Source organism: Bactrocera oleae, chromosome 2, assembly GCF_042242935.1.
Source record: "Bactrocera oleae isolate idBacOlea1 chromosome 2, idBacOlea1, whole genome shotgun sequence".
Taxonomy (NCBI): domain Eukaryota; kingdom Metazoa; phylum Arthropoda; class Insecta; order Diptera; family Tephritidae; genus Bactrocera; species Bactrocera oleae.
Genome location: NC_091536.1, coordinates 80,701,286 through 80,717,694, shown reverse-complemented (window position 1 = coordinate 80,717,694; position 16,409 = coordinate 80,701,286). Strand labels below are relative to the sequence as shown.

General features: G+C 33.2%; 2 protein-coding genes across 2 annotated transcripts in view; one reads left to right on the top strand and one right to left on the bottom strand.

Moving 5' to 3' along the window:
• Positions 1 to 1,016: 1,016 nt before the first annotated feature.
• mod (modulo) lies at positions 1,017 to 3,182 on the top strand. The gene is made up of 4 exons (XM_014241626.3): positions 1,017 to 1,704; positions 1,762 to 2,346; positions 2,405 to 2,644; positions 2,808 to 3,182. Exons 1-4 carry the CDS (start codon positions 1,122 to 1,124, stop codon positions 3,092 to 3,094), a joined length of 1,695 nt encoding a protein of 564 aa, XP_014097101.3. The 5' UTR covers positions 1,017 to 1,121; the 3' UTR covers positions 3,095 to 3,182.
• Positions 3,183 to 7,140: 3,958 nt separating this feature from the next.
• The window catches only part of Map205 (Microtubule-associated protein 205), a 34,192-nt gene continuing 24,923 nt past the window's right edge, over positions 7,141 to 16,409 (bottom strand). The window contains exon 2 of the mRNA XM_036369532.2: positions 7,141 to 13,141. Within this exon, the coding sequence (XP_036225425.2) occupies positions 11,102 to 13,141 (2,040 nt within the window). The 3' untranslated portion in view covers positions 7,141 to 11,101. The remainder of the gene's footprint in view (positions 13,142 to 16,409) is intronic.

Genomic DNA, 16,409 nt, shown 5'->3' with positions numbered 1-16,409 from the left:
TGAATTCGATCGCAAATTTGAGTTCTGTTATCTATTTTTGTATGTAATATGCAAATACGTATGCATAGAGTAATAGAAATATTATGACAAATTGTAAATAAGGAGAAAATTAAGATATAGATTATGGAGTAAAGAAATTATGAATTTTTAATACGGAGTAAAGAAATTATGAGTTTTTAATACTTAAAGATTAGGAAATTGCTATTATAAATTTGGCCTTGAAAATATTAGTTGCGGATATTCAATACATTCTTGTGGATTAGGGAATTCCCGTCTTTAGTATTTTTTGAAACTATTTAGCGGGTAGGTACTTGTACTATGCATATTGTTCTACCATATTCATGGTAATTCATTGCAAGCAAAATGTGTGACCATCATCTCAACATACAAATGAAATACACAGCACGCAGTGTTGCGCGGTGTTGCGCAGTCGAACCGCACAAATATTTACGAACATTTTGTGAAAAGGAATGCAGAAAAACTAGACTCGAGTTGCTGGACTCTTTTTGACCGTGTGAATGCCCAGAGCGACACCAAAAGAAAATTTGAAAAACATCCGACTCTTTTGCATCCCAATGTGAAACGGCACTAAAATACCAATAAAAACGAAGTCTCCAATTCTGTAATGCGTTTGAAATTGGGTGTAATAGCAACTTAATTAGTATGGTCTTAATATCATTACCCTGTTAAAATGTTTAATTCAACAAAAAATATTTAATTTATATATTAGTTTCAGCATAATTGAATTATTACGAAATATTTTACTGTTTAGAATATATCTATTATATATATATATATATATACTGCATCAAGTATGAAAATATACCATTCCATACAATATATATGTCTATATGTTAACCAAATGCAGTTCGGTTACTTGATACGGATGGTATAAATAAGCATTTGGTATGCCATCATAAAAAAACGTCTTTCATAGATATATATTTCTTTTATATAAAATTTAAATGTATCTGGCAACTTTATTCATACATGTGCCATTGGCAATACTACAAATAATTTTTTGTAACAAACACGTGTGTTAGCAAATAGCGTGGTTCATTCACATTCGATATTCGATCGGTTTAATTAGTAGTGTTAAAATAATATTTTAAAGATTAAAAATGAAGCAAAGGAAATCAAATGTTGGAGTAAAATCACCTATAAACGGTGTGAAAAATGATAGCATCGTGAAGAGGCAAAAAAATAGTGAACTAAGCACTCCAGCAAAAGGAACACCAGCAAAGAACAATCAAAAGAAACTTGGCAAAACTCCTGTTAAGGAAGTACCACCGAAGAAGGTAGAGGTGGAAGAGGAAGATGAATCCGAGGAAGAAGAAGATTCCGGTGCCGATGTAGCAGAAGATATTGTTATCGAAGATGGGGATTCTGAAGCTGAAGATCAAGAGGACGACGACGATGATGATGATGATGATGACGACGACGATGATGATGATGATGAAGAAGATGACGACAATGCCGGTTTGGTAGATGACGAAGCAGAGGAAGATGATGAGGCTGAGGGTAATAGTGACGAAGAACCAGATGAAGTACCCATTGAAAAACATGCCACGGAATCCCCAGCCAAGGCTAAGCCTAAAAAGTCGAAGTCATCGGATGAGACTGGTGTGCAAAAAATTAAAACTGGAGCTCTTCCAAAAGATTTTCCAAAGGAGCAAGTGCTTATTGTAAAAAATTTGCCCAAAAGTAAGTAAAATTATATAGAAAGATGACAAAAATATATATTATTTCGCATTTCCACAGATTACAAACAAATTGACATCGTTGAGGTATTTGCGAAGTTTGGTACCTTACATACAATTTATAATAATCATGGACCAGCAAGCTGTGTAGCATATGTTGCATATACATCGCCGGAAGAAGCCGAAGCGGCCCAAGAAGCAACAGACAAAATTGCTAAAGTAAAAGGAGCCCTTTTAAGTGTAAACATTCAAACGCCAAATGCGAAAAAACTTAAAAAGGCCGAACTCAAAAATAAGATTTCTGAAGAAAAAAAAGACACGTTCGAAGAAAACAAAAAAAAATATGAGGAAAGCAAGAACCGAACAGTTTTTATCAAATATGTAAAACTCGGAACAACAGAAGATCAAATTAAGAGTCATTTCGCCAATTGTGGTGTCATCGAAAGTATTAAAGTATTGACACGTGGTCAGAACTCTTTTAGTTATGTTTGTTTCGAAGATGAGGCGGCAATTCCAAATGCTTTAAAGCTACACAATTCAATACTAAATGAGAGTAACATTTCGGTTCTTAAGAGTGACCAACAATTCAAAGAGATGACTAAGGATCCTCAACGCACAATTCTACTTAAAAATAATACAAATTTATGTAAGTAACTGTAGAAGGTTATAGTTACAATATATTGATTTATGTTTATTTATTTTAGCGAATTTCGAGTCCTCGAAATTAGAGGTGATATTCTCAAAGTGTGGCGAAATTGAAACCTATTCCATAGTGTGCATGAAAAATGTGTTGGCTTTTGTAACATTCAAGGATCAAAAATCTGCTAAAAAAGCTTTAAAATTGAATGGTACCAGTGCACAAGGTATCGATTTAGAAATTGAAGAGTATAAAGTAATTACACCCAAATATAAAACAACTGTATTTGTACAGAATGTGAGAGCAGGTAAGGTTACTAGCTACTTATTTAATTTTTTTGAAAATTATTACATTTATCTCTACATATGTTAGATATATATAATATGTATAAGTCTTTGTCTTTTATTTAATTCAAATCGACATACAACTATTTCATTAGAGAAAACTGTTGCACTTAATAAATATTTCAGGTGTAACCCAAGAAGAAATTCGTGAGCTTTTTGCTTCCACAGGACCAATTGAGAGTGTGAATGTATTTAACAACTTCGCCATTGTTAAATTCGAGGATACTGATAGTTTTTGCAAAGCTTTCCTCTTAAACGAGTCATATGTGCGCGGACAAATCATATTCCTAGAACCATATTCGGAAAAGAAACAGGCTGTACTAAGAAAAATACATCAAAAGCCAGGATTTAACCGGAAAAGACCAGCGGATTCGCAACAAAAGGGCTTTGCTAAAAAAAGTAAACCTAATTAACTGAACTGTTGCTGCATACATTTTAATTTCTTTTCGTATGAAAAGTAATTTTTACATATAGTTTTAAATATAATGTATAAAACAAAAACTGTTGTTTTTATTTGGTCGGTTCATTGATTGATATGGAAGAAAAGTACATACATATGTACAGCAAATATAACGCAGCTTGGTAAAAATAGAAAAATAATTCGCAATGGAGAAAAAAGAGGGTGAAATAAATGTGTGGCCGTCAAAAAGATCTACATTACAATACCCGGGAATTTAAACAGCTTGCATTGTATATTGACAGATGCAAACGTTTAATAGCAAAGAATTGGACTCTACATAATTGAACGAAATAAATACGAAACCATAACATTATGGAAATGAGGAAGATCCAAGAATAGTAGGGCTCTGACAAACTACTCAAAAAATAAAGTTTATAATTCGACTTTAAATGAGGCCACTTTCTGCTAAATCTTTTCGAAATTAAAGGAAACAGTAAATACCGATTAGTATAAGCTTAACTTCTTGAAGAAACATTAAAAATAACTTTAGACTTGGAGACTTTGAACTTATGTAGTCATACCACTAACTTCTTTCCACGTTAGTTAAGAATAAAATATGTCGTCGAAAGTCGTTCACTCTTAAAAAGTCATAACGGCTTCTGCGGAAACTCCATCTATATACAAGGTGCGTTCCAAAGTAAACAGTAAAAAAGTAACAAAGTAAACTCTAGTGGCGCCATATATATTATATATATATTTTAATTATAAAATAACAAATACAAATAAAAATTTCATGACATTTCATCTATTGGAAGTGAAGTTATTGGGTTTTAAGTGTCAGTATGGTTTTTGTCATCGGTGCCAAAAATGAGCTTCGAACAAAGAGCCAACATAAAATTTTGTTCTAAAATTGGTAAAACTTTTACCGAAACGTTTTATTTGATGAAACAAGTTTATGGCGATGATTGTCTATCCCGTAGTAGAGTGCACGAGTGGTTTCAACGCTTTCAAAGTGGTCGTGAGGACATAAATGAGAAATGAGCCGAAACCCAAAAAATCGCGCCTGGAGAAGTCAAAAGTGAAGACAATGCTGATTTGTTTTTATGATTCCAAGGGTATTGTCCACAAAGAATTTGTTCCACCCGGCCAAAACGTTAATGTGGTATTCTACCTTAGAGTTTTGAAGCGTTTGATGCGCCGTATTTGACGTGTTCGGCCCAAATATCGCGAAGATGAAAGTTGGCGTTTCTTGCACGGTAATGCGCCGTCTCATCGATCGACGCATGTGGCCGATTATTTGACCAAAAATCACATTTTAACAATCAACCACTCTCCGTATTTACCTGATATGGTACCGTGCGACTTCTACCTTTTCGGAAAAATGCATTTGCCGTTGAAAGGAAATGTATTAAAGCAGAAGGAGACTATTTTGAATAAAATTAATTGATTTTGCCGATAAAACCATTTGTTCTGTCTTTTTTTTTAAAGTCCTGTTTACTTTGGAACGCACCTTGTATATATATCCAATATCACAATATCCGTGGAAGAATATAAAAAAGAACAAATTTTCATCCATGTTACTGTTCTAGCGGAAGAAAACGCCCCTGATGTAATTTGGAGGAAGGCTGTAGAATTGACAATCCTTGGGTGGATAAAAATTCGGGTCCGTTCCGATTACGTAGATCCGACTCTCGTGGGAACAAAATTTACATCTGTCCATTCAACTGTTAAAGCCTCCGAAACAAAAAGAAAAAGAAATGTAAGTATTTATACGTTGACACGAAAGTTGGGACTACGTAACTGGAATGGATTCGAACTTATTTTCGGCCGCACATAAGTTGAATATGCAAATGGGGGTATTTTACAAAATATCTCTCACAATTGCTATTTATATTACATTAAAATTAACACTATACACTTATTACTTGCGGCGAACATTAAAGCAGATGCTGGAAAAAATATGCGGGGAAGGAAAAACTACAATATCATAAATGCTGAACGGAAACGTTTCTGGGATTGAGATATCAGATTTTTGAAAGGATTATAGAAGAACATTTGGCCAGATTTAATTAAAAGCGAAGACATTAGACACTGTCCATATAAATGAAATAGTGGAATTACAAAAACAAACCGGTTTAGATGAGGTTACTGTGAAAGACGTCGAAGAAATAGTTTAAGAAACAGCACCTAGTCTTCAAATAGCTGAGCACGAAGAAAACAAATATATTGACAATAGTAATTTCGAAGAAGAGCAAAAAGAACTCTCGGTGATGCGAAAAGAGTTTGAACATTATTACTGAAATTATGAACCAATTTGAAAAAAAATTATCCAAATTTTGACAGGAGTTCAAAAGCAATCATGCATACATACATGACAAGACGCCTCGTTTAGAGTTGTTCGGATTACGTTCTACCAGAGACCCTACGCATTAAATATCATCATCAATAAAGTTTCTAAAATATACATGATTCCTTTTAGCTATTTAGCGTATAGACCATAAGCATGGCGAAATTGCCCTTAACTAATTTAAGCCACTCTTACGTACAACTGTTAACTTTTAGCTGCTTATGTACCTGAATATTATATTTGCATAGGTGCACAAAGTATTTATATACATGTATGTACGCGCAAATATATATATATGTATGTATGTAATGGCGATTTCTTGTGTGATTCACTGCGACGTCGGTGGTTCATATCACGCCGCGTTTTTGCGCGTCAAACTCAAAAGTCGCGTGATTCATGAGATTCTCACTCGTGGGCTGTTATATTTGTGATTCCTCCACCGAATCTTTTCGGTTTTCGCTCTTCGCACCATGTTCTCAATGAATGTGCTCATACATTAAAACGAGTATAATATCCAAATATATTTCAACGATCACATCGATCGCTCCACCAACAAAATACATTTACTTTTGCATTGTTTTTATATTTTTGTTATTATAATTGATAGTAATGAGCAGCAGATCCCCACGCCCAAATATTTGCAAAAGGTTTCTCTCACCTCCTATGCCTTGCACAAATAGACTTTCACATCACACACACAGGCCGATGTATGCACGCGTGCATGTACATACATACTTACATATGCATGTATGAATAGCTGAGCATGTGCTATTTGCAAACTGTTGTAAATTGCATCCCCATTCATATAGGCATGTACAACTGTACGAACATCTGAGGTCGTATTAAATATTCATATTGAAGTACATATAAAAATAAATGCATACTTATATAGATATTTATGTATATGGACGAGTATATGTATATCGCGGCAGGTGATTTGATGTAGCACTTATTGTACACACTGAACTTACGAGATCCACGGATGGCCTTTTGTCTATCTTCTTAACACTTTTCTGATCTATGTTTTTATCTACAATGGTATACTAAATTAACGCAAATCACTTATTGTCATAAATAACGTTAAAAAAATCTATATTGCATTGCAATTTTAAAAACAAAAACAAAATTTTAAAAATTAAATTTTCAACTTAATTGCTTAGTTTTTCAAAAAATACATAGTATTTCACTTTTTCTTCGCATTTACGACATATATTATAATAATATTTCATTTTTCCTCAATTGTGCAATATATTGTGAAAACGTTTAAAAGATTTCAGCTCGGTTTATTAATGTAATATTTCCAATGTCCAATAAAAAAACAAGTTTACATGCAGAATGAAATATATTTAACACTTGACGCCATCTCAATACATACATGCACAGCGCCGCAGAGAGAAAACCGGGACCCCGGGAGGATTCATAAAACTATAGATATTATATTTTTGTTATTTTGAGAAAAAGTTGGTTTCATTTTACCATACATATGTATGTATATTTTTTTGCAGATGTTATATTAATTTATAACATTACAAAAAATGTTTGTTACCGGGCCCGAGAGGAGTTGTCTTCGATCTCCTGCCTCTCTCCTGCACTGTACATACTTGTATATATACCGTTGTAAAATGCTAATCAGGCCATCTTACTCCGTTACTATTCCTATTATTCTATTGATTATTTTCAAGGTTCATTAATTGAGGAAAACACACTTAAAATAATTTTGAATTTTTAACATTTATTGTATTTCTAATATCGGCCACTGAAGTTAGTGGTTACTGTTAGTTACATGCACACATAAGAATGTATTTGCTGTCATGTCTATCTTGTACCACTACGGGCATTTGTTGTTCTTTACCGGTAATTAATTAAACATATGTATGTATGTATATATAATATATACCCAATATAGTTCCGCTGGGTTCCGTGCTTCGGTAAGTTTCATTTAATTTTATTTCTGTTGTTATGATCCATCATATGTTGTTTAAGCAGAGAACTTAAAACATATATATATATATATATATATGTTGTTTTAAGTTCTCTGGTTTAAGTCCATTCGTATTTCTATGCATTTCTATGCAACTAGTATGTTTGTATGTATGTAAGTAAAAATTTATGTTTGCATGCACTTGTAAACATGTAGTTCAATATGTAATCATGTATTTTTTACCTTGCTATGGTATTTGGCGATCTCTCTGATTTTGCAGATTTTTCTTCAAACAAATCAGTTGTAATATTTTCTATGTCTGATATAGGGATTTTTAGATGGCAATATGCAATGAATAATTCTACTCACATTTTATATGTATTAATTGATAAATGTCCCATTTTTAAGGGTAATTATTTTGTTTTAAAAGATATTCATAGCATTACTTTCTATAATAATTTTTTTTTTTAATTTAAGTGTGTATAATTGTATAATATGCTCTAGATATACGTACGTATGTAAATATAAAAGTTACATTTAAATTTTCAAGTTCATAATAAATTCTATTGTAAGAACTGTAAATTAAAAATATTTGTTAAAAAGGTCAAGTTCTTTTGCAATGTTCGCTTAAATGTACCCAATGAACAGTTCAAATAATTCTGCAAATCAGCTTTCTAATGTTGTGTAATTGTATAAGATATGTATATTCATACACATGTTAAATGTAAACCCCAGGTGCTACTGTGTGCAAATTACAATGGAAATTAATACTGGAGGTCTTTATCGTGTTAAAAAAGTTTCGGTAGTTTAATTTGAGACCTATATGATTGATATTTGCAATTTGCCAAAAAAAAACAAATTTGGAGTTGCTTAAATAGAAATATTCAATGGAATTTGAACTATAGGCAGCTGTTTGGCATAATTTAAAAAAATCTTACACTTATGCATATAATAAAAGTATTGAAAATTCCATTGACTTGTTAACTTGGATTTAAAGAAATGATTTAATATGAACGTGTTTTGTTTTTGCGTTTGGCAAAAATGGAAAACAACTGGATCCAATACTTAAAAGCACGCTTTTAACAAAACAACGCAACACTAATCTATCAAAATCAGACAAAAATGCACACACTGGAATTGTAAAAATCCTTTTTTTTTCTAAATTTGATATTACCAACTGGAAGTACACTTTAATGCAATATGGAAGCTAACTAATTCGAAAAAACGAGGAGTTAGAGCCTAAAAATTTTGTGTAAACGAAGCTACCGCGCGTATGTTACTGTAGTCAGTCTCCTTATTTAAAATATTTCTTTAAAACGTCATATCTACCCACACAACACAACACATTATATTCGGATTTAAGCTAAAAAAAACAGCAATATCAAGCTATTTGTTCCCCACCCCTCAAGTGCATTGCAAAACAGCAACTTTTCGATCATTATCACTTGCATTCAATTCAATTAACAATAAGGCAAATTAGATGTAAAGGGCACTACTGTTAAAGCAAGCAAAATTATGGAAAATATTTTATTTCACAAAGAGCTATTAAGGCTTAGTATATAATAGATATATTTGTATTTTGTGCACTACTTGTTTTATTTTTTTAAGTGGCACCATACATACCTACAATAAATTGAAGTGCTTATATACGCGCACATGTACTACAATAAATGTGAGAGCAGGCAATGTGAATAAATTCGAGTTGTGAGTTGATTAAAAACGGTTTACGTTTAAGTCTTAGATACTAAAATACAATTGGAACACAATATTTAATTTAAAAAACTTTAAAAAGACGAAATGTAAGTATATAAACACTCAACCATTTGGCTTGATCCTCGCCATTGCAGGCGTGAGGAGTTGATTTATGAACGAGCTAGTGCGTATGTATAAAATAAGTGCAGTAGGAAGATTTGATGTGGCAGAAAATAATGTAATTACTAACTAAATTATACAAATAATAATATAAATAAAATTTAAAATTAAAATAAAAGACAAACATTAATTTTTATTCTTTTTTTGTAGCTTTTTAATCGTTTTTTTTTTTTGTTTTGCGTACAAGTTTATCGTAAAAATTATCGTAGTTTTGAGAATAATATAATAAAATATATATATATATATATATGTGTGTTTCGACAGACTTATAAGTTGAGAATTTCTTTTTTAATTTAAACAAATTAAAGGAAATAATACAAAGGAGCACAAATCAAAATTGGGAATTTCGGAAGAAAATTACAAAAATAATATTAATAATACACTGGGTAGGAGCACAGCAAGTCCACAATTTGTTTCATAAATAATATTCACTTGTTTTTTCTTTGTGTTTATAATTAAGTATACTGTTTCGTTTTCTTGTGTTATACATTTACTCACATATTGTAAACAGGAACAGAATAATGAAGTACAAAAATATATATCAAAAATGCACAATTCGATCGTTAATGATTAAAGATTAAAAGATCTTTTCGCATCTCATCTAATATTTAATAGATATTCATATACATATGTATGTATGTGTATAAAAAGATAATTCCACTTCATATATTTTTACTTATGACGGATTCCGCGCATACTTTTTTTTAATATTATGTTTTTATTTATTTTTTTGTTATGCTTATATTTTGCATTTAATATTTCTTAAGTTTTTTTTTTTTTTGGGGAATATTAGTTGTCGTTGTTATGCCAAAAACTACTGGCTCACAAAGTGGTAATAAGAATATTTTTTCTTTAGCTTTTTTTTATAAATTTTATGATTTTTATTTCGTTTTTCGTCTTTCCCATACATTCACCAGCACAAAATCAACTATTTAAATAAACGATAAATGACAAAAGTAAAAAATTACTATGATAAATAGGAAAACATAATAATTAACGATGAGCATTCCAACATCAATCCATGGATGATAATGAGTATAAAAAAATAACTGAAACAATAAATATTTTTGTCTTTAAATATGTGTATGCAATAAAAGGAGTAAACAAATCAGCGTAAATGACAAATATAATAGCATAATTCGCTATAGAAAACTAGTACGATTATAAAAGAGCGAAAAAATTATTTGAAAACATTAGACACTAAACTTTTCAAAACAAGAAAACAAATACATATAAAAAATTGTGTTCCCTTTTTTAAAAAGGTAACACTTTACAGAACCATGCAACTTCACGAAGATTATTTGCAAGCGAGTGTATCAAAAACGTACATATTTGGGTGTGCACTTTTATATTTATACAGAGTCTATCGCAATTAAGCGAACACCAATGACTACTGCGTATGTATTTTAGTTTAAATTGAAAATATGCAATTATTTAATTTTTTTTTGTTCGTTTTGCATACTAATTGTCATTTTCATTACACTTTCTTTCTAGTCACATCCGTATTCCACTATCGAAAATTGTTCGTTTAATATTTGAATTTCTACTATCTCTCTTTCAATCGCATCTTTCTTATCAAAGTTCGTTTAAAATAATATTTCCCTCCGCCAAAATACTCTTCTGTTTTTATTTGTTTTGATTTAGCAATCTGCCTAGCAATAAAATTATAAAAATTATGCGCAGCTGCTTTCACCTACCATTCCTCACTCCTTACTGATTCGATCTTAATACCTTGTGCATAATGTCTATTCGTCCAAAGGTAAGTTCCCTCACAAAAATAAATATTATTAAATGACGACGATCGCTTACTTTGATCTAACATTTCTTCATTTTCCTTACAGCACTTTAAAAATACAAAGTCTTCTTTCTGTTCCTGTCCTTTAAGCATCAATCAGAGATGCCGGTATATGCTGCTCTAATAGAGGATCTCCACCATTCTCTAACTCAAGTTTATGAATACCATTCTCTATCAGTTGAAGAGTGTCACCATCACCTTTACCGTTCAAATGGGCTGTCTGCTCCGGTTGAATAGCAGTAGGTTCTTCTGCTCCTATAACAGCAGTACCATTTGTTTTCGTCTGTCCTACGGTAGGCTTATCTTTTAATTGATTTGATGCTTTAGTTGGAGTTACTGCTTTCTTAGTTACATCTTTGGTTTTCGCTTTTAGAAGTGAGCTTGTCGTTTTCGTAGGCGAAAGTGAGGATTTGCCAGCTGTTGTTGGTCTAGTAGGTCCCGGTGGAGTCTTTTTCTGCAACGTACTGCTGGAGGTTTTTGCAGATGTTGCACTAATCGATACACTACCTACAGTGCGGCGTGTCGTAGTCGATGATAATGTGGATGAATGCGTAGTCTTCGGGGCAGGGCGAGCAGTAAAAGTCTTAGTAGTTGTAGTTGTTGTAGTGGTAGTGGTAGAAGTCGAACTCTTAGCACGACTTGCAGCAGTTGTTGTGGTCAAACTTTTAGTTACGCCATTAGCAGTTGGTGCAGTAGTCTTAAGAGGACTTTTAGTTGCAGCTACACCAGTACTTGTGCTAGTTGGAGCCACCTTGCGTAGCTGCGATGTTAAAGTGGTGCGAGGCGATGACAACTTCGGTTTGGTTGTACCCGAGAGACCCAAAGTTGTTGGCTTAGTAGGTGCACCGCTGGTTGGTTTGGGCTTAGCCGTGGTTGTGCCATTGGACGCAGTCGTCAATGTCCCTGTAGTAGTTGGTGCAGATCGACGTGCAGTAGTCGCGGTAGTGGTACGTGAAGCAGTCAATTTACCAGCAGTCGGTGCTGTCGTTGGGCGTGTTGTAGTTGTTGTCTTAGAAACTGTTCGAGACGTTGCAGTGGTAGAGGTTAACGGCTTGCGAGCAGAAGAAGTAGCTGACAATTTAGTTGAAGCTGTAGTTGTAGCCGGTTTTTTCTCAGCGATGGTAGTCGCCTTAACCGGAGCAGTACGAGGCCTAGCGGCAGACACTGTTGAAAGAGATGTTTTACCAACCGGTTTTTTAATTGGTTCTGCAGCCTTTTTAACATCGGTACCCTTTATTTTCGTCGAAGTTGGAGTACGAGCCTGTTTAACCTCGGTTTTTTTGTGAGCATCCGCAGCAACTTTTACAGCGGCAGCCGTAGCTGCAAGAGCACCTACAGCAGCAGCAGCGATCACGGTTTCTTCAACAGCTGACGGTGTAATTTCGTTAGCAGCTAACTCCACAGTGGTAGGCACAGAGTGCTGATCTGGAGTTTCCAAAATTGGTTCAGTCACAGCCGATACATTTGCATCCAAATTTCTGTTCTCCTCTAATACATTTACAGGCTCCGAGTGGAACACTTGTACCTCCGACTCTGGCTGCGTAATAAGCTCTGGCTCAGAAAATAATTGTACTTCCGGCTCTGGCACAGCCTTCAGTTCTGGCTCTGGTTCAACAACGAATGACTCTACCAGTTTCACATGAGTCTCTTTATGTGCTGCCTCAGCAATGGGTGACTCTACCAGTTCCACATGAGCCTCTTCATGTACTGGTTCTATTGATAAATCTACTGGCTCTGGGTTGACTGGAGTAGCATTTGAGTTTTCCACAAATATGGAGGCAGGTATGTGCTCCTCAAATCCATTTAATTCGGACTCCAATTTCACAGGGGACGCTACTAGTGGTTGTTCATCTTCTGGCTTTGTCAATAATAAAGTATTTTCGTGATGTTCAAATGTGGACTCTGCTGTTTCCTCCTGTGAGTGTTGTTGCTCCTGTTGTTCGTTGTGGTAGCTTTGTTCGTTTTGCTGCGAAAAGTCAGCATTTGGCTGCAGTTCGGTTGAAAATGCTTGATCCGCTTCAATTGGTGTTTGTTCAACAACCGCTGCGTCTTGTTCGGGTTCTGAAGCAGCAAATGGATTCAGACTTTCAACGATGTTAGCTGCTGTCTGTGCAACCTCCTCTACCTGTGAAAACATAAAAATATATAAATAAATATTATTATATATTATTAACTTTAGAAATAAGCTACTGTAAACATCAATTAATTAAAGAAACTCTCAAAGTATGGCGATTTTTGCCGTTCTTCAATTCAACAAACGCCTCAAAATGAAAGCAGTTAAATTGTTTAACCCAAAACTTCATGTCCGAAAACATATCCAATATTTCTAATGGAGTTGCACACATTTGTTGCACATCATTAACAACGCAACAGGTTCGCACCAGCATTCATATTGAAGGCGTTCTATACATATGTAGGTATGTAGTCTAAGCCATTGACATTTAAAGCCAAGAAAGCAAATAGTTTCGGGTACACAACAAAGAATGTTTCACAGCTGGAAGCAGTGTCCGTCAGTCAGGCCTAGCTATCGATGATTAACAATAATTAAGAAAATTTGTACATAATTGTACACTTCAGCAAGAGAAGATGCACAGTAACCAACCATGATTGGATTACAACTGCAGACGCAACTATTTTCGCTGAGTAATAACAAATATAAAATAATGGAATAGATAGAAATAAATAACGGATGATAACCAGTCGGAGAAAAGAAGGCAGCTACGGAAAAAAATCACAACACCAAATTATTTTTCATACCGAAGATATATAAAAAGCAAAGTAGAAATAAAAATAAATAGAATAACCACCAAATTGTGAGAACAAAGAGTTAACAAATTGAAACGGAAGAAGCTCGGAAAATTCCAATATTTTGAAAGCAATTAAGTTGCAGAATGAAAACGAAATAAAAAGAAAAACAATTTTTTATACTTTAATATATTTTAGAAGATTTTTAAATAAAACTGTTATGACAAAAACATAAATTAAAAAAGGTTCTACAAATACAGAATCTGAGTATATACATATAAGGTGCGATCGTTCATACATAATATAAAATATAACATATATAGTAAGTGTATAAATGTATGTATTACTTTTTAATGCCCGCTTAGATTTTGTAGTTATTACAATGCAATTTTCTCATCCTGACTTTTCCATACGGAGAGTTCAGTTTTTAATTCCTAAGGTCTCATTGCTGCCACCCACTCATTGCTGCCACCCCACTCACATACTGCTCCCTAACTTTATGATTTAACGTACGTTAAGTTTATAGTGAGCTACAAATGAAGGAATGCTACAGACGTTCATGAATATGTATGACAAAGAGATTTTAGGAAGTGAGATTTGCAAAGTGATTGCACGTGATTAGGGTTCAAAATTAAGATAGTAGAATGATTCATTTAAATATGCTATTGTATTTTCTGACTATACATATATATATATACAATTTAAAATTTGAAAACAAACAGTTCGTCTGCGAAAGTGAGATTATAAAAAATACTCTTTATGATTTAGAATTTAATTTCGGACTTCTCAAAGCTTTTGTTAGCAATTGGCAGTATTAACCGAATGAAACAGTAGTTTCAGAAAGATTTCCGTTATTTCTTGCTACATAAGTTTAAAAATAATTTTTCATAAATCCTCGCATTGGTATATCATGAAAACAGTTTGTAGTAGTATAACTGCAAATATGACACAAATGTCGTAACGTCACCACATCAACAATCGTCACAACAAGTAATTACTTTAACGGTTGCTGGCTTAGATCGAAAGGTTGAATGATATAAAGCTGAAATTACGTTATAAGCTTTTAAAATAATAAACTAGCTGGTTTATGTTCTATATTCTAATTGCACGTAATACAAAATATGTAAGTATATGTATTTAAAAGAAATTATATAGGAATTTTGCAGAAACTATAAAATTGGGAGCATGCTTTTAGGCGAATAAATAATTTCGAAAAAATAAATATTTGTAATTTTACTAAATGGTTGTATAATACCAAATACGGGATTAAAAAAAAAATTTTAACTCACTTAACGCATTAAAAAAGAAAAGAAAATTTTAATCCCAAAAACTGAATTTATTTTAAATTTTTAATTCACACTACCGGTGTTTTTAAGCTTAAGCATATAATTCAGAATTGAATAAAGAGTTTGCTTTAGAATTAACGTTCGTTCAAATCAAAAAGTAATATTTTTAATTTTCAATCGCAAACATCTTGGATTAAAAAATGAAATTTTAATATTTAATTTCAACATGGAAATCTTCATTATCATCTCATGAGCGGCAAGGAATGGTGATATTTGCCATTCCAACGAACACCAAGTAACGCAAAAATATTTAACAAACATTAACCCAAGCAAAGCAAACACAGAAAAGCAGCAAATTATGAAACATAAGATGATATACGATATACCATAAATACAATTTTTCGGCCACAATACAATCAAAACTTTGTATACTAATATACATACAAATATATGTATATATATCTTTTTATGTATGTATACATATGTATGTATGTACAAACGTATTTATGTAAATCTATTTTTTTAATGACGGAAACAGTTTGCGGGAGCAGCACTTTGGAGTCGAGGAGGTCGGTTTGGACGCTGCTCGAGTAGTCACACAGCCGACAACGAAGAACTCAGCATCAAATTAATTTCTTGCTAAACTTAGCAACTCCTCACACAGCTATATAGATCGTATGAATGTATGTATGTAAATGTACAGCATGGTGCGTTCTAAAGGGGACAACGAAACGGCAAGACAAACAAAACCAGAGTGACAGCCGAGGAAGTAATAAGAAAAACAAAAAACGTGCCAACCAAAACCAAAACCCAACAAAAAGAATGGAGAACAACAAGAGCATAGCAATGACAGCAATGTGGAGCTGGTTTTTGGTGTTCGGCGTTTGGAAAAATTATTTAAAACAAATGAAGGCAACTGAAAATGTCATTGACCAAACCTAGAGGCAGCAGTAATAAAAGCAACAGTTGCTGGCATTCATCTAATGACAAACGCTAACGCCACTTGCAACGAAATGCCAGCTTTTGTAGGTATTCATTTGTATATACGAGTATATATTTGCGTATACATATGTATGTATGTATATACATATATATATTTATGTGCAAGTATTATGTAGTGTTTGTCTAAAGCTGGGAAAAATTGTGGCGCTCGGCTGCGGAGCAACCAAGTGTAATGAGGTCACATATTAAGCCGTGCTAAAGTCAGCAGCACATACGCATGCACACAAACACACATAGCATGTACATAGTACATACCAACATTAATTGTGCTTGTCTGCTTTGCCAGCTTTACTGGTTATGAGTTAGTCATCCGTTCCGGCAAAAAGCTACTGCCGGTAAACACAAGCGTATGCATGAATG